Source organism: Mastigoproctus giganteus, chromosome 12, assembly GCF_048544385.1.
Source record: "Mastigoproctus giganteus isolate SK-2022 chromosome 12, ASM4854438v1, whole genome shotgun sequence".
NCBI classification, from domain to species: Eukaryota; Metazoa; Arthropoda; class Arachnida; order Uropygi; family Thelyphonidae; genus Mastigoproctus; species Mastigoproctus giganteus.
Window position 1 is genome coordinate 10,020,862 of NC_143586.1, and position 18,349 is coordinate 10,039,210.

The following is an 18,349-nucleotide window of genomic DNA, read 5'->3' on the forward strand; positions in this document are numbered from 1 at the left end:
TTCTCGTCCACTTTACTCCCAGTTATTTCAAGATTCTCTAGCTTACTGCTAGAGTTGAATACACCTCTGGCATTCCCTTCGCTGAATAACTCCTCATGTGTGAATGTCGATGCAAAATATTCATTTAGTTTGTTAGCTACCTGAGCAGGATCATCAACAGTTGACCCATCAATATCAAGTGGACCAATCTGATTCATCCCCTTCCTTCTAGAGTTTACATAAGTAAAGAACTCTTTGCTGTTTTTCTTTGCATCCCTTGCCAAGGATTTCTCGTAATCTGCCTTCCCCTGCCTAACCTCCTTTGTAACTTAGTTGCATATCAACTTGTATCTATCATAGGCTTCTGTGTCACGTGTTAATTTGTAAGTATCCCATGCATTTTTCTTCTCTGCCATATGCCTCATTAGTTCATCTGACATCCACTTAGGCCTAAACCTTGAACAATATTTCTTAATAAATAAATATCTTTTATTGCAGGCAGTGATTGGATACATGCTTGCCTGATGCAATGTTACCCACAACAGCGACAATGCTAGGGGTTTCACATTAAATAACTAATACAGGTAAAATTACATAAGACAATAAACGTATAATTACGTATTTTACATTTAAAATTGATATTAACATGGGAAATGAAAACATATGAAAAGACGATGGCAGTCACTCGGTTGAAGACGAAAGCTGGTCCCTGATGATGCGTCTTCTATACGATTTGTCCTTTATGAACTTTTTGTAGTCCACATCTATCTCCTGGATGTTGTGGAGCATCTCCATGGGCAGGAATCTATCCCCTATTCTCAGCCTCCACGCCACAGACTGCAGAGAGGGGAGGGCTCTTAAGGGTTTAGGGCTCTTAGTTGGTATGTAAAGCCTAGTAGCTTCCAAGATAAGTTCTTTGAATGCTTCCCATTTTGAATTTGCTGTTGGTAACATCATCAGTTGGTCCCACTGTATACAATTTAAATACTGTCTCAGTCCATCGTAGTCGCCTTTACGGAAGCAATAACCCTTCCCTTTACCCCTAATGGTAGTTACCTCTTTGAGTAAATCCCACTTCAGAACACTGTGATCACTGCCACCTAGTGGTTCATTTACCTGTAGATTCTTAATGCATGAAGAATCACTGCTGATAATCAAATCAAGAGTATTACTCCCTTTAGTTTCCTCCCGAACATGCTGATGTAGAAAACAATCATCCAATAAATCCACAAAAGCCCTGCTAGTGTGTGAGTGACCAGCCCCCAAATTCCAGTCAATATCTGGGAAATTAAAATCTCCCATTATAAGACTCTCTGATTTACTGGCCCACTCCATTTCCCTGTACAGTATCTTATTATACTCATCAGAGTCATTAGGCCTATAGCACACTCCTACTCTCAATTTTGATCTCCCAATGCTTATGTCACACCAAACTGACTCAACACTGCACTGTCCAGCGATGTCGACTGGCTTCACTTCCTTGGTTTTTATGTGTTTCGTAACTAATAGCATAACCCCTCCCCCCTTCCTATCCTGTCTATCCTTTCTGTAGACGTTGTACTCCCCAAATTGCAGTTCTGCATCCCTTATATCTGTGTGACACCACGTCTCTGATATCCCAACAATATCTGCCTTTGATGTTTTGAGCAATACCTCAAATTCAACAAATTTATTTACTAAACTCCTGGCATTGGTGTACACGCAAGTATACCTGCACCTGTTTCTATTCTTAGCTACCCTAACACAACCCATGTGTTTACTTGTACCGCAATGGCTCCCAGCAGTCTCTGAAATACCATGCATCTTGTTTTTCAGGCTTCTGCTCATTCTAATAGAAGCAGTGCAAGAATCTCTTTCACCTCTGCCAGTGGCTACTGTCAATCTATTGGTCTTTGTCTCCCCCCAAGCTAGCAGTTTTCCGACCCACCTAATACTGCCTCGATAGCATCAGCAAATATTCTTGCACCCTTTCTATTTAAGTGTATCCCATCCCTGTAGAAGCAATCTCTCCTGTTAACAAGTACATTCCAGGCTGAAAAAAATTCTACCCCTTGAGCCTTGCACAATCCCTCCAGGGCCGAATTGATCGACAAGGCTCTCATCATATACTCCCTCCTATCGTGTCTGGGCAGAATTGCAGACACTTTCAAATTCAACCCTAATTCTCGGCTTTTGTTCAACAGTGACCTGTACTTGTTAAGTAATTCTGCCGGTCTCCTACTCTTAATATCATTAATTCTTCATGCCTTCGTTAAAGGATTTTTACATTTTGACAATTCAAGACAATATTTTGATAAAATGCCAATCCACAACCTGCTCTTAGTCAACACGTTCTTATTTTAAGAGCAGCTGCAGACAGTACAATGGAAACAAGTACCGCGATGCTGATCCCGTTCTGCAAGGGTAGGGATTGGTGTCTGCACTTACGCAGATGACATTAAAATTCTAACGACCATCCAACCGTCCATGACTAATAGTGCATTGTGTAACAAGATAAATCATAAGCTTCTGGAATTATTTATGTATTTAGATAGATTTGGCTTGGCCCTAAATCCACAGAAGACTGTAATGATACTGTACTCTCTAAAAAAATCACCTACACTTGTACAATCAAAACTAAATGGCATAACTATTCCACTTGTCAAAACTCATAGAGATCTCGGTATAATATTTGATACTAGACTTACGTTCACGTTGCATATTGACATGCTTGTAAATAGAATGAACTTCTTACGATGGACAACCAAACAGCACCTTTTGCACGTGAAACAAACTACAACTGCGCGATATTTAAGAACCACAGTGTATTCGGCCATATTGTATGATGCTGAATTGTGTGCGCCAGCCACCCACACCCACATTAGGAAAATACATGCGACCGAATTCTGGCTGCTGAAGTTGGGCCAACAATAAACACCGTCTCCCCCCCCATCAGTTAAGGACCAAGCAGCTTGCTGAACAGCTTAAATTACAGCGTTTACCAGACTTCATTGCCTGGAAACGATTGCTAACCACAATAAAGATGATGATGGGCGTGATCTCTTCACCTTGCTTCTGGCAGCTATTGAGTGGCACATCCCATCATCTGCCTTAAGAGGCACGAAATCCCTGATGATGATAGCCAACAGACTGAAGATGGCCGACAGGTTCTTACCTGCTAAAGCATTGCAGTCAATTCACGGCTTATCACATATGGGAATTGGCTTTGATAAGCTTGTAGATCAAAAATATAGAAGACTTAACTGCGGTGTGATTCGCTGAGGCTACTGTTGCTTAGCAGTTTTGTGTATTTCTGTCAACAATTGTGTACGCAATTGTGTGTAATTATTTGAAAAAGTGTATATCTCGCATTTCAGTAGATGTGATGTTAAGCTGAACTTTTTACTACAACTGTCAGGACTCTAGACAGAAATGTAGACAGATTGTAGATCTTATCTCTAGACAGAGATAAGATCAGTTGTTTCTGATAATTCTTACGATATTGTGTTTACAGGAACCTTATTTTGTACGGAATCATGTGGGGGCAGCATTCAAGAATTTTTTGTTTTCCTACGAGTTACGAGTAATCTGCTCTCTGGTGGACTCTTCCAAAAACAGGCATCATCATTTTCAACCCGAATCTTGATGTCGTAGTTATGAACTCCCCTCTGCTCAAAGAATGCTACTTTTGTATGTGTCACTTCTGTCATAAGCACAAAAGTTTATGGTTGGTAATTAATAGTCATATGGACGTAAAAGTTGTAATTAAGTAATAAGATCAGACAATAAGTACCATCCAACTGGATGGTATCTGAATAAAACGAAAAACAAATAGACTTATGAACATCCTCAGACTCCTTAGTACTTTCTATGAATTTTTGTTTCTGACTTTGAATGTGTTCTTAAGAGGTAGCGCATATAATTTGAGGGTCGGCCATTTCGTTTCAAGATGGTAGATTGAAAATAAAACCAAAAGTACTCTAAATTTAGGGCGGACCTTCAACGCAAAAGTTATTAAAGAGACATAATGGCGATTCTCTGCCAATCTGCGAAATTATCGTGTTGCCAAGTCAGCCATGGCGCTGGGGACGTTCGAGAATCTTGCGGTGGGCTCCATAATTTTTAGTTTTGCTTCTGATTTCAGGCCTATTTCCATTTTTCTAAATTAGCTAATGAAATTAAAATTCAGAACTACTGTACTGTAAAATCCTAGTTGATCGGTTGTGTTGATCCACACAACTAGTTGATCCTAGTTGTTTTTTGTTCCACTGTTTGTTATCACATCACTTCAGATATTGCAGAAACTTTGTGCACACTTTCTCTTGGGCAAAGGTATTCATTGTTTACACATCATCGTTATATCCACACAAATGTTTTGTCAATAGGGCAAATGAAGTCGTGTCTGTCAGAAACAAACATTAAATGAACCCGAAGAAATGGAAAACTTGTATTGATAACTTTTTATCGATGTTAGAAAGTGTTATAGATTGATCAGAATTGTCTTTGGGATTTCAAGTTTGTTTTATTCCACCTGGTAAGGAAATGGATTTTTGCTCTCACCAGGCACTGCTGAGAAAGCAGACTCTCTCTTTGCTTTTTCTTCTCCTCTCTACCTTTTCCAATGGATTTGATTGATCACTCCCTGCTAAGTGGTATTTTAATGTTTGAAATTCCAGTTTGACAGTCCACTAGTTGTTTTTTAATTAAAAGTTCTAAAAACAGAAGTACTCACTATATAAAAGTCTTTATTAAAATTTTTACAAGTGTTAACGGTACTTTCTTAAAGGAATGAATCCCGATGGATTTTTGCCTTGCAATTTCACAGCAAATTGTCTCAGAAAGGCGTCTCCTGGAACTTTATTTTCATCTTACTTTCTTCTTAGGATTCTATGACCCTTTATCTTTTTTTTTTGTTGGTTTTATGTACACGGATGGCTATGGGACAGATTATTATCAATGACCGAGTGAGAAACCGACTATTTCATCGATTTTCTTAGGCCTCGATTCTTCAAGTCGTCTTCGACCAACGCTCCCAACATTTTTGCGAGTTTCTCCGTATAGGCCTGGAGTTCTATCACCTGAAACACAAAAGATTTATTATAAAGGAATTCTAAAAAAAATTGGGATAATTACTGTAATTATCTTAATTTAAATAGTTGCCGCTTTTTTTTCATAATTGGCATACAGTGTGTCCCATAATAAAGTACACCGAAAAAAAGAAATACTCTTTAGCAATCAATGCGACAAATTTCTAAAACAAAAAAATAGAAAAATTCGACCTTGACAGCGGTTAACCCTACAGCCATATAGTCCAAAATAATGGTTGGTTGTTTTACTTTACGTTCTTTTCTTTGTATTTTTATAGTTACTTTTGGCAAGGCTACCGCAGGCAGCCAAATTGAGTTAATATCCTCAGCTGAATTTCATATTACTCCAAAGAGAGTTTCCATTTACCCAGTCTTCTCCATTCATGCACCCTTCTTTCTATTTTGTTTATGTACGTTTACATGCCTGGTACACTGTCCAGGACTGCTGTTCTGGAAAAAGGAGTGCGAAATTTTAAACAAATTAACACAAAGTTTTGTTTTCAATTGGAGAGCGAAAATAAAAGTATGTGTCCATGGACACATACTTTTAGTTTTCTGTCGATGGGTTTATCCGACTGATTTATCGATTGGGACACACTGTGTACAATATAAACTAACATGAAGTATTTATTGAAGTAGAATTCTAAAGGAAAGTCTATTATTAAACCAATTTATTAAATTTGGTCTCATTATAATTTAAATTACAATTCACAAAGAGTTTGTTGCAAAATCGGAAAAATTCGAGATTACGGATATACACTAAAAAGAAGTTAAAAAGAAATAGCACCGTATTTATTAGTCAAGCTGACTTGAACCACAGTCAATGAAGACAAGGCTATTTAGACACCCTAGCGTGCTGCTCCGTGTATATTATCTGTAAATTGCGTGTCTGTGGTCGATTTTCTGCTTGCTGGACAAAAAACTCGTCGAGTTTCCAGAGGAAAAAAACATTGCTGTCCTCGCCTAGACCGACTAACTCGGCCACGTTGTGAAAAAGGTCCATAAAAATTCCTCCTCGTCATCGACGGGACTCGAACTCAGGTCTTTTCCACTCGGGTGGAGGTGCTGGCGATCCGATCGAAGCAGAATCATTCCAATTATGGGTGAATTCCAAATGAGTGAATTGAAACTCCTGATTAGAAACAACTAACGTTCATATACAGGGCAGTTGGAAACGTGGTGTCATCAGGAAATGAGGGGGAGGGACGATAAATTGCACTATGATATGTACAACGATATAGAGAGGATACGGAAGAGAAGAGGTAGTGGAGTATTGCTTTTTATCAAAAGTAGCTTTAGAAGTTACGTACGCCGGTATACTATCAATGCGAGTTAGTTGGAAGCAAAAGTATAATGAGATTGGGAATAATCTACAGACCAGAAGAGTGTGAAGATTATGACGACGGCCTATAAATGTAGATGGGCAAGCAAGCGCTAATATCTAATTATGTGCGATTTGAATTTGTAATAAAATTTAGTGGAGCAAGTGGGAGCTCAAATTACCATGGGAAACTAAATTTTTAAATCGAATAGATTATTTTTATTTGCATTAGCATGTCAGGGAAAATATTAGGAGTAAGAATATTCTACATCTGATTATCACCCACGAACAACATGGGGGGTAACAGTATAGAAACAAATAGCAAGAAGTGATCGCGCAATTCTACTTGGAACATAAAGGCAGAGATTGCATTTGTTAATGGTAAAGGCATGGATTTTAATTTCAGGAAAGGGTACTCCACAATTTAAGGTGCCATACGGCCGCTATCAACTGGACAGACAGTACACGCACGGGACCACATAACAATTATAGAATATATTTATAGAAATAATCACAAAAGCCATGAATGCACATGCGTATAGCAAGAAGGGGATTCAGAGATCAATGAGTACCAAGCTGGCTAGTCTAATAGGGCAGAAAAAATGACATGAGCATCTTGTAGTGGTTTTGGCTTCAGTACTTTTCATCGTGTCATTTTTGACACGATGAAAAGTACAAGAAAAAAACTCAAGTTGATCTGTAACACTACCACAGAAAATCCTAAGCTAGCAAAAAGTATGAAAAATCATTGCTTAAGAGGGGACTTTTCATGTGAATGCAAAGAAGAAGTAAACGAATCAGATTGGACCCTTGCATAATCAGTTTGGAAAAGCATTAGATCACCCAGATGATGCTGCGAATGAAATGAAGAAGTACTTTGTATCAATATTTATAGATTAAAGATCTTCATGGTGAAGAGAAACTGAAAAATGCTAGCGACATCAAAATTACTGAAGATTGTTAATTAAAAAAACTTTTACGCCTAAAAGCAAGTAACCTGAAGTCGATGTCATATACCCAGTAATTTTGAGAGAGCCAACTAGAGAGTGTATTGAACCATTGGTAAATTGTGAGGGCATCATTGGGCTCGTGAGAGATTCCTCTGGAGCACTCACAATTAACCAATGGTTCAATAGACTCTTTTGTATTGGCGATACGTTGGGGAAGTCCAATGTATCGCCAATACGTAAAGGTAATTCTTAGAGCTAAGTTGTAACTACAGACCGGTCAGCCTGAGTTCAGTGTTAGGGACATTATGAAGGCAGAGATAAAGAGAGAAATACAGTGTGTAAGTTGTCTCACGGCACCAGGGATTTCCCCCATCTCCGCTAAGAGAGCAATACAGTGACATTTAGATAAATATGGAATTCTGAAGGGCACACAACACGGTTTTTTTTAAGGGAAAATCATGTTTAACTAACTTGATTAGCACTTTGGCTCTGAGTGGACGTGATTAACGGTTATTTATATTGGGATAATGTAAAAAGCAATGTCCCACCCAAAGATCGGTACTGGGATTACCGGTTTCTGAATTTCATAAATGACATCGATGAATGGATAGAGGGCGTGACGTAAAAGTTGGTAGATGATATGAAGATTGGGAGAGAGTGGTAAATTATAACTGAGCAGCGCTCCTTCAGGATGACCTGGACAAGCTTTAAGTATGGTCAGATCAGGAAAGACGCACTTGTGGGACTGAATTAAAATTTAACGAAAGCAGATGAAGAAAGATATTTGCGGTTTACAATACGAGAGGGCATGAAAGTCTCCGTGCAATCAGTGGAGACAGGTGGCTAGGAGCGACATAACTCCACTGATTGCACGGAGACTTTCATGCCCTCTCGTATTGTAAACCGCAAATATCTTTCTTCATCTGCTTTCGTTAAATTTTAATTCAGTCCCACAAGTGCGTCTTTCCTGATCTGACCATACTTAAAGCTTGTCCAGGTTGGAATCACAAGGAAGATGCTTAGACAGTTACTCTTCATTGATCTCTTGAGACTTGGCTGATAAGAATCCAATGAAAGTTGACGTAAGACATTTTTTCTTCTTGTATTTAACTGTCAAGGCCAAGTATTGATCATCTTTCGATGTTGTTCACTATACCCTTCACTTACATATTTCAGTCACATGGAATTATAATTTTGCGGCGTGTGGTAAGTCCATCTCCTTTCTTCTAACAGCTCTCCATTTCTGTAAGCCTCCAGATATTATCTCCTTTCAGGTGTGTGAAATTTGTTTGTTACTGGTTATTTATTTGAATTTCCAAAAAAGGGCGAAAATTTATGCAGTATAAGTTTCTCCAGTTTTAAACATGGATACCTCTTAAATAGTGCGGAACGCGCAACTTTCTTAAATTCTGCACATGATTGTGAAAAAAAAAAATTCCCACTGGTAAGTGGTAGTATAGGTCGGACACAATACTTACCACGCAGATGTAATTCCACCTCTGAAGAATCAGAGTCCGTACTGTTAGCTTTCCGTAATCTCGAACGTAACGATGGTAGAATTCCATTTCTGTGTGGTTCTCTGTTCTGGCTCTAGAAAGGGAGAGAGAGGGAGAAAAAAGATGTTCATATATTTCATTTCTTTGTAGTTTCCATGCACTGTATTTTGTATTGCAGAATTAAAAGGTATCATGGAAGTTCTAAGTTAAAATTTAAAAAAAAGTGTTCATTATTGATTCATTAAGTTAAAGAAAAATAATTTATTCTGATCACAATGGGTCAAGACATCTAAGAGGTATCATTAACATTATTCCTCTTTAAAATAATGCCCCTTTAGCGCGTTATCCAAGAAAGAGTTAACATTATATTAGCATTTAGTTTAATCAATCCATTCAAAGCCTTAAACATTTCAGTCGGGACTTCTTGCAATACTCAGTCTCCAGGCACTACAATTTGCAGAACTTTCTTTGTAAGAGTACCCGCCTGTGCCCCTAATTAATTCTGTTGCTTTTCTTTGCACCTGAATTGCCTTCTCAAAACAAGGCTTCCAGATCTATTCTATGCAGTATTCAAAAGATGCTGCCTAACCATTGTCTTATACAACGGGATAATCACCTGCTGGAGATATTTCTATATATATTATTGATAGAATGCCATGAACTGTCCTCATGAGCAGACAAACTGCTCATGAGGACAGTTCTCTTTTGTATTGGCAATACGCTGTCCTAGTAGTACGTCTCCTCAGGGAACTTCATATCGGACTGTAAAATCATCCCTATGTCATTTTTGTTCGTCACTAATTTGAGCGTAACACTATCCAATTATGGAATTACTCCTTCCCATACGTAATACCTTGTGTATTCCTCTCATTAACCACCCCGCCAACCCTTCCTATCATCTAAAAACTTGGGACATTAAATTTGATATGCCTTCATCAATATTATAAATAAATATAGAAAATAATAGGTCTAGCACTGAATCCTAGGGAACTCCACTAATAAGAAGACAAGAAGTGCGGTGCCCATTGATAACCATCCTCTCTCCGTGGAAGTAACTTGCCCAGGCCCCACTGATAAAATTTGTACAGCAGTCTTCCATTAGGAACCAAGCCAAAAGTTTAATGAAACCTAAGTACAGGATGTCAAAATAATTTTTCGTTCTGTTCATGAAAATCGCTATGATCCTCCATTATAGATGCTGATCATACCGGTTAGACAAGAACACCTATTAACAAATCTGTACAGTGGTTGTCGTATAACTACAAGATTCTTAAGATGATCTTGCATGACTTCTTTAACCACTGACTTCATTATTTTCCCGAAAAACCGAAGTCAAGCTTTATTGCTCACTTCGCCTTTTGATCCTCCACTCTTTGCGAATGGGACGAACTTTGTACAACTCCACTCCGGAACCTGAAATGAATCCAAGAATACTTTCATAATTATGGCTTAGGGTTTGCTACCTCTTTTTTTGCTTCTTTTGATATAATTGGATAACTTTCGTCAGCCCCCCGATGCCTTATTTACTTTTAGCTTGAACAGTTTCTGATCCATTTTCCTATTAGTTATCACAAACTCATTTAGCAGCCAGTTATAACTTGGCATATTTCTAATATCCACATCCCTAAAAAATTCCTCATGTGAACACAAAAGCAAAATATTCATTGTGTGTTTCCAACCTAAACAGGATCATTAATAGTTTGCCATTCATGTCCAGTGGACAAATTGATTCATTTTTTTATGTTTAGTACTAAATGTAAGGAAAAAATTATTTTCTTCCCATTCATTTTCAAAGAATTCTAATGTTTTACGAGAATTGTTCTCGTAATCTGCCCTAGTTGTTGCTGTTGTTGTTGTGCAGCTTTAGGCGTATCAGAAATTTAGGCCTTATTGCGCCGTATATATGTCTGTAAATTACGTATGTTCTGATAGAATGGACGAAAAACCTGAGTTTCCGGAAAGCCTGCTACCCTCGCCTGAGATCAACTAACTGAGCCACATTGTGAAAAGACCCATAAAAATTCCTCACATCTTTGACGAGATTCGAAATCAAGTCTTTTCCACCCGGTATGGGAATGATGGTGATTATACAAACTGTGATAACCATGATTTGGCTGCATACTTGTTTATACTTATAGGCATCTGTAACCCCTGATAATTTATAATCATCTTGTGCATTTTCTCCCACTAGGCTCATCAATTCTTGAAAGAACTGATATTAGCTGGTCCCTTCTTCTTCTTTAATGCTGCCGAATGGCGTTTGCGACTTCGTTTTGATATTGTTCTCTGTCTAGCGCTGCGTGTAGAATTTGTGCTGTTGTCATGTGAAGCCAGGTGTTGATGTTATCTAGCCATGCCATTTTCGGTCTGCCTGGGCGTTTCTTGCCTTCGATAGCTGGTCCCACTGAAAGGAATTTAAAAGTAAGAATATTGTAGTTACTTTTACTAAAGTACCATCCCTGTCCTTTCCCTTTACGTTTGATGGTGCTCTCGTGGGTAGCACAGTTGGTAGGATCGCCGTGCTCCCCACACCGGATGGAAAAGACCTGAGTTCGAGTTCGGGAGGAATTTTAATGGGCCTCTTACACAACGTGGCTAAGTTAATCGGTCGCAGGAGAGGGTAGAATGGTTTTCTCTCCAGAAACACGGGTTTTTCATCCAGAAAACAGAAAATCGACCTAAAAACACACGCAATTCACATACTATATACACGGAGGAATACCTAAAAACCTTACAACAATCATCTTTTCACATTGATTGGAAAAGGCATAGGTTGGAACATCGTGATGACTCATTGAATTTTTATAGGGTGGTTTCGCAACGTGGTCGAGTTAGTCGGTGTCGGCGATTTTGCATGGGTTTTCTTCATAGAAATTCGGGTTCTCGTCCAGCAAACACTTTAAGTATACAAGCAAATACATGTGCCGATTTGTGTCATGTGTAATGTTAAGAAACAAAAAAACCCTTAAGAATTCCTCACGTCATTCACGGGATTCACACTCAGGCTGTTTCCAGTCAGAAGCGGGAGAGCGGTGATTACAACCACTGCAGTACTCACGAGAGTATGAGTGTATCACTACGCTGACACTTCAGCATTAATTGCTTTGGCTCTTAGGTACCAAATTTGTGGATTTGGGATGCTATTCTTCCATACGAAATGGAAAGGCCTGGGTTAGATTCCTATCAGGGCAGAACTTCTTAAATAACACCTGTTTAAATACTGGACTGGAAAACGGTATTATTTGGGACGAGATGCGGTCTAGTCAATTCTTGGATTCTTCTAGGACTCAGTCTCCTGTCTACTCCGGCATAATGGAGGCCCGAACCAATAAAGGTATTATTGATTAGGCATTTCGAAGGATGACCTGACTGACCAAGGTAAGCTTGTCTTCACGATTACCAGTTGGTCGACTGCATACTAAAAATATTGATCGTACTTATTCAAAGCCCCCTCTATAAAGTAACATGTGATTTATCTATGGACCACATAGAACTATGGTAGCTACTTAAGTGTTCTAACATGCTACAATGGTAACAAAGCACTGAGCAATACTTACGTTTCTCCTTGCCATTGAGCCTCGTCTCCTTAGAAAGTTATTCGGAGTAGGAGTTTGATGATTGACGTAATTCTGGTTTAGCATGTTATTGGGACTGTGGAAATACGAAACATTTAATTAAAAAATCTAAATAGAAAAGATAATACAGATCAAATCTCCCCTTTGAAAGTTAAGGGGATGTCAGTTTTTTTTACATGCAATTCTAAAAACTAATTATAAACTTTAATTTCATTGCAAATTGTAATAATATTTTATTTACTTATCTTAATAATTCTAATTTTATTTTGATTGCTAACTGGTAATAACTGGAGGGTAGAGAATAACGGGAACTCAAAAGTTCCCGTAATCCCCTACCCTCCATTAGAGATTCATCATTTACGTTTATTACATTTTTTTATATTTATGGATAAGAAAAACTTTCCAAACATCCAGCACAGGCTGTTTCTTTTCTTCTAATTCTTTCCTTCAGAGAACTGAACCAACGATATGGCAGTCACAGGATGACAGATCACAAATATAGGCTGGCTATTGCAGCACTTAGTATCTACGCTGCTCGACAAAATTAACAGAACACGTAGAAAACGTAGTGTAACTCGTGCAATTTTGTTGTACACAAAATTTGATATTGTGTACAACAGAATAACGATGAAATGAGAAGACAGCGAGAAACTTCGGACAGGTACAAGGGACATTTACAGGAGTTGTATAATTACCAAAAAGGTCACATTACAGAAGTAGATACAAGGTGCTCGAAAATATGATCATATGACTTCAATACAGCGTATGATCCCCAACAGCTAAGCAGGGGTGACAGTGAATTATGCTCGGTATAAGGATGTGTACAAGATTCTGTGATATAAATCTCATTCTTCCACCAGCGCAGACCTCACCAAGATACTGAGAATTTGGCTGTCGGAATACAATGCGACATCCAATGGCTTGCCATGGCCAGCTGGTGATCATGCTGGCCACGGTAATCGTTGGATATTTTCAGTTTCAAGATATTCCTCCTCCACTTGTGCTATACAGTATATGCAGTGGTATTTTCATACATAAAAAGAAAATCTGGACCAATCGCACTCCTAAAACGTCGCACATAGAGTTCGAGGATCTGTTCTTGGCACCTCTTGCGCAGTAACGGTACTCCTATCAAAAACATGAACAAGAGTGCGGCCGTTAATCATTATTCTGCCCCGCACGAGAACACTGCGTCGAACACCGTAAGTGTCTCTTTATCTGATATTGGAGGGGTGGTATCGCATTCCTGGTTGTTTCCAGATTAAATAACGTCTAGAATCTGTTTGTAGGCTAAAACGGGACTCATCAGAGAACAGAACTGTACCCAATTGTGTCCCGCTTCATCGAAAGCTGCATGTGTTGCATCACATTTTCTACGCGATCTGTTAATTTTGTCGAGCAGTGTATATAGTGGAACAAGTAAATACGTGGGCTCTGTTAGGGCAACTAAGAGTAGAAACAGGTGCATGTATACTTGCATGTACACCAAAGCTAGGAGTATAGTTAATAAATTTGATGAGCTTGAAGTGCTAGTCAAGACAGCAAAGGCAGATATTGTTGGGATATCAGAGACGTGGTGTCACACATATAATCAGTGCAGAATTGAAATCTGGGGAGTGCAACGTGTACAGAAAGGATAGACAGGGCAGGAAGAGAGGAGGGGTTATGCTGTTAGTTAAGAAGCACATAAAATCAAAGGAAGTGCATCCAATTCCAATTGCTGTTGATGGACAATACAATGTTGAGTCTGTTTGGTGTGACATAAGCACTGGGAAAGGAAAAATGAGAGTAGGTGTGTGTGTGTTATAGGCCTAATGAATCTGATGAGTATAATGAGCAATTGTGCAGAGAAATAGAGTGGGCCAGTAAATCAGAATGTCTTATAATGGGGGATTTTAACTTCCCAGAGATTGACTGGAATTTGTGGGTTGGTCACTCACACACACTAGCAAGGCTTTTGTGGATTTATTGGATGATTATTTTCTACAACAGCATGTTCGGGAGGCAACGAGAGGGAGTAATACTCTTGACCTGAATATCAGTAGTGATTCTTCATGTATTAAGAATCTGCAGATAAAGGAACCACTAGGTGGCAGTGATCACAGTGTGCTGAAGTGGGATTTACTCAAAGAGGTAACTACCATTAGGGGTAAAGGGAAGGGTTATTGCTTTCGTAAAGGTGACTACGGTGGTCTGAGACAGTATTTAAATTCTATACAGTGGGACCAACTGATGATGTTACCAACAGCAAATTCAAAATGAGAAGCATTCAAAGAAATAATCTTGGAAGCTACTAGTCTTTTCATACCAACAAAGAAATATTGTTCAAGGTTCAGGCCTAAATGGATGTCAGATGAACTAATTGGACATGTGGCAGAGAAGAAAAATGCATGGGATACAAACAAATTAACATGTGACACAGAAGCCTATGATAGATATAGGCTTGGGATAAATATAAATTAACAAGTGACACAGAAGCCTATCGCAGATATAAACTAGTCTGTAATCAAGTCACAAAGGAGGTTAGGTAGGCAAAGGCAGATTACGAGAAATCTTTCAAAGGATGGAAAGAAAAACATCAAAGAGTTCTTTACTTATGTAAACTCTAGAAAGAAGGGAATGAATCATATTGGTCCACTTGATATCAATGGTTCAAATGTTGATGATTCTGCTCAGGAGCTAACAAACTAAATGAATATTTTGCATCTACATTCACACATGAGGAGTTATTCACGGATGGGAATGCCAGAGGTGTATTAAACTCTGGCAGTAAGCTAGATAATCTTGTATTAACTGACAGTAAAGTAGAGGAGAAATTGTTGAAGATAAATACAAGAAAGGCACCCGGAGTGGATGGGATCTATCCAGTTATATTAAAGGAGGAAGCAAAGGAAGTAAGCAAACCGGTAGCCTTAATTATGACAGCTTTCTTGGACTCAGGGGAGGTACCCATGGGCTGGAGATGATCAGATGTGACCCCAATCCACAAAGGAGGATCACCGGTATTTACGGACCTCTTAGTTTAACTTCTTTTCCAGGGTAATTAATGAAGGCACTGGTTAAAGAAGCATTGCAGAATCATCTAGACAAGACTTCAGATATAGCGCGGACTCAGCATGGGTTTGTTAAGGGGAAGTCTTGTCTGATCAATTTGATTGGATACTATGATGTAGTCATAAAGGAACAGGATGCAAAGAATAATTTTGATATCATATATTTGGATCTTAGAAAGGGTTTTGATATTGTTGCACATGGAAGACTGCTGCACAAATTGGAGCAGTGTGGCATTGGAGGCAAATTTCTACTAAGGATAAAGGGATGGTTGAGTGGGAGAAGACAGAGAGTGTGTAATCAATGGACACTGCTCTTCATGGACTAATGTTATTAGTGGAGTTCCCCAGGATTCAGTGTTGGGTCCATTGTCGTTTTCTGTATTTATAAATGATATTTATGATGGTATATCAAGCTTAATGTCCGAGTTTTCAGACGATATGAAGGTCGGCAGGGTTGTTAATGACAGTACGCTGCTGCAACAGAATCTAGAAAAGTTGGGCACATGGGCTGAGAGGTGGCAAATGAAGTTTAACATTGACAAATGTAAAGTACTGCATATGGGAAGCAGTAACCCCAGAGTAACCTATCAACTCTGTGGTACTACACTGACAGTGGTAGAGAATGACCTGGGGGTAATTGTGCAGACAGATATGAAGTTTTCTGAGCAGTGTAGGTGGTCTGCAAGAGTAGCTCATAGTCAATGATATACAGGAATTTTTCTAGCAGGGATAAGGAGGTGATTAGCCCCTTGTATAAGGCAATGGTCAGGCTACATCTTGAGTACTGTATACAGGCCTGTAGGCTTCATTTTTAAGAAGGATGTAGAGCTGTTGGAACGAGTACAGAGAAGGCAAGATTAGTGAATGGAACGAAGGGTTTCTCTTACGAAGAAAGGCTTAAATTTTGTAAATTACAGTGTCTGGAGACTCGGAACCTGCGAGGTGACATGGTTGAGGTGTATACAGCCTTTAATGGTGTGAGCATGCTTAATGCTGATGGGATTCTTCCTCTTGCTCAGAATAACCGCCTGTGAGGGCAAAAATTCAAATTGAGGAAAGACAGTTGTAGGATAGATGTGCGGAAATTTGCCTTTAGCCAGCGGGTGGTTGAATGCTGGAACAAACTTCCATCTGTCGTTGTGGAATATCAATAGCTTAAACAAATTCCAGGCATAACTAGACAAACAATTATAGCAAGTGGATGGGTAAATGGGAAGGGTGTGTTTTTTTTTTTTTTTTTTTTTTGGCTGATGCTATATAAGCTTGCTTTATTGCGTCATGTGCCCTTGCTAATGCTAATGCTAATATGCTGCGGCTGAGTCTGAATGTTAAACAGCATGTGGTTTTACGATATTGAGGAAGTAAGTCACGCATAAGCTGCCTAGCAGCCTCCACCACGTGTCCTGCTTTAACTCTCGCGCTGTTTCTCTGTAGAAATGGATACTGATGGCCATGGAGCAACAGTAAAAGATCTATCAGTAGCGGTTGATGAAAAAAATAATATTAATATTATTAATAAGGTAAGAGCCACTTTTCTCTGCGTAATAAGTTCGTTTATAGGATCAAAAAGATAACAGGTTTACAAAAAGCAACTCCTAAATCACTTCAAAATACGTACTAAATTAACTGGTTAAGTTTCAGAATTCTCTGGGTGTAAGAGAAACCCCCAAAGTTATTTGTGTTATAAATTGGTTTACAGATACAAGTGAGGTGAAGAGCTACTTAGATATTCCTGTTATGCTGATTTTGATCAGCATAACAGGTGTAGCACGTCTGATATGTATGCATGATGTTCAAAGTACCCAACTTAAGCAATCATTATCGATGTTATTCTATATACAACACCTATACTTGTTCAGTACAAGCTTCGAATATTATATTCATTATGAGAGACACTGAGAGTGGCATTTGCATTATATGCAGGAATATCGAGAGTTAGCACAGGTACAATGGCAAATGCCTCAGTTGCTCTTCATTTCGCTCCAGTTCTTCGCTCTTCAGATAAGGGTCCGCTACATGATGTACGGCCCTAAGAAGCTAACTGGCCTGGTCTCTTCCTCGACTCTCCTGGTTATGTGTGTGTAGTGCATAACCTAAAGGTTTATTCCAAAAGACAGTTTCACTTGAAATGGCTTTTCATGATTCTTATACAAGATTACATATTTATCACGTAACCCATCGTAACCCTTCAGTACACACCCATTATGGGTGTGTACTGAAGTAACTATGGAAAATTAACATATAATGTTATTGGATATGGAATGACATATTTTTAGACAGGTGGCAGAAGGCAGTTTCAGTGTGTTGACAGCGGTATTTGAGGAGCAATATATTATTAGTGCCGTGCATAAATGGATTTTCCCGAGAAGAATGTGGCGGCTTCCAGAAACATTTTCACTTGAGTTCAATGTCATATTTGTAATTCTAAGAGCCAATCATAATAAATATCTAAAGAAGCGGTACCAAATAAGACAGGTGCTTTAACTTTGTTTTTCCGTATTTAATGAAGTACTCTTCAATCACTCTTACCTGGACCTGGGTCTTAAGTGGGACGACAAACTCACCTTTGCTCACCACTTCGCTCACATGAAAACAAAAATATATACTGCTTTATGGGCTGCTAGACAAGAGCTTGTAGGAATTAGGGGCTACCAAGTATGTTTTAAAGTGTATCCTTCCGATTGCAATGAATGCCTGTCAATTTTGGTTCTCTGCTCCTGATTCGCATTATAAGGCCATCCTTGGGATAGAGTATTGGCTGTTGAGATGGTTAACAGAGTTTCTGGTCACCCTTTTACTATCTCAAGGGCCATTATTTACTCAAACGTACCCTACTATATAATTAGCATCCTACAAGTATTTAGCCATCCCGGGGTGGTTCCTTTTGTGGAATAAACAAATAATAATAA

General features: G+C 38.8%; 1 protein-coding gene across 1 annotated transcript in view; it reads right to left on the minus strand.

Annotated features, from left to right (window-relative positions):
- Positions 1-4,911: 4,911 nt before the first annotated feature.
- Positions 4,912-18,349, minus strand: part of LOC150076669 (kinesin-like protein KIF19) — a 47,843-nt gene continuing 34,405 nt past the window's right edge. The window contains exons 19-21 of the mRNA XM_090386601.1: positions 12,370-12,463; positions 8,795-8,906; positions 4,912-5,036 (exon numbers count right to left, since the gene is read on the minus strand). Coding sequence (XP_090242727.1) covers positions 4,912-5,036; positions 8,795-8,906; positions 12,370-12,463 — 331 coding nt within the window. The remainder of the gene's footprint in view (positions 5,037-8,794; positions 8,907-12,369; positions 12,464-18,349) is intronic.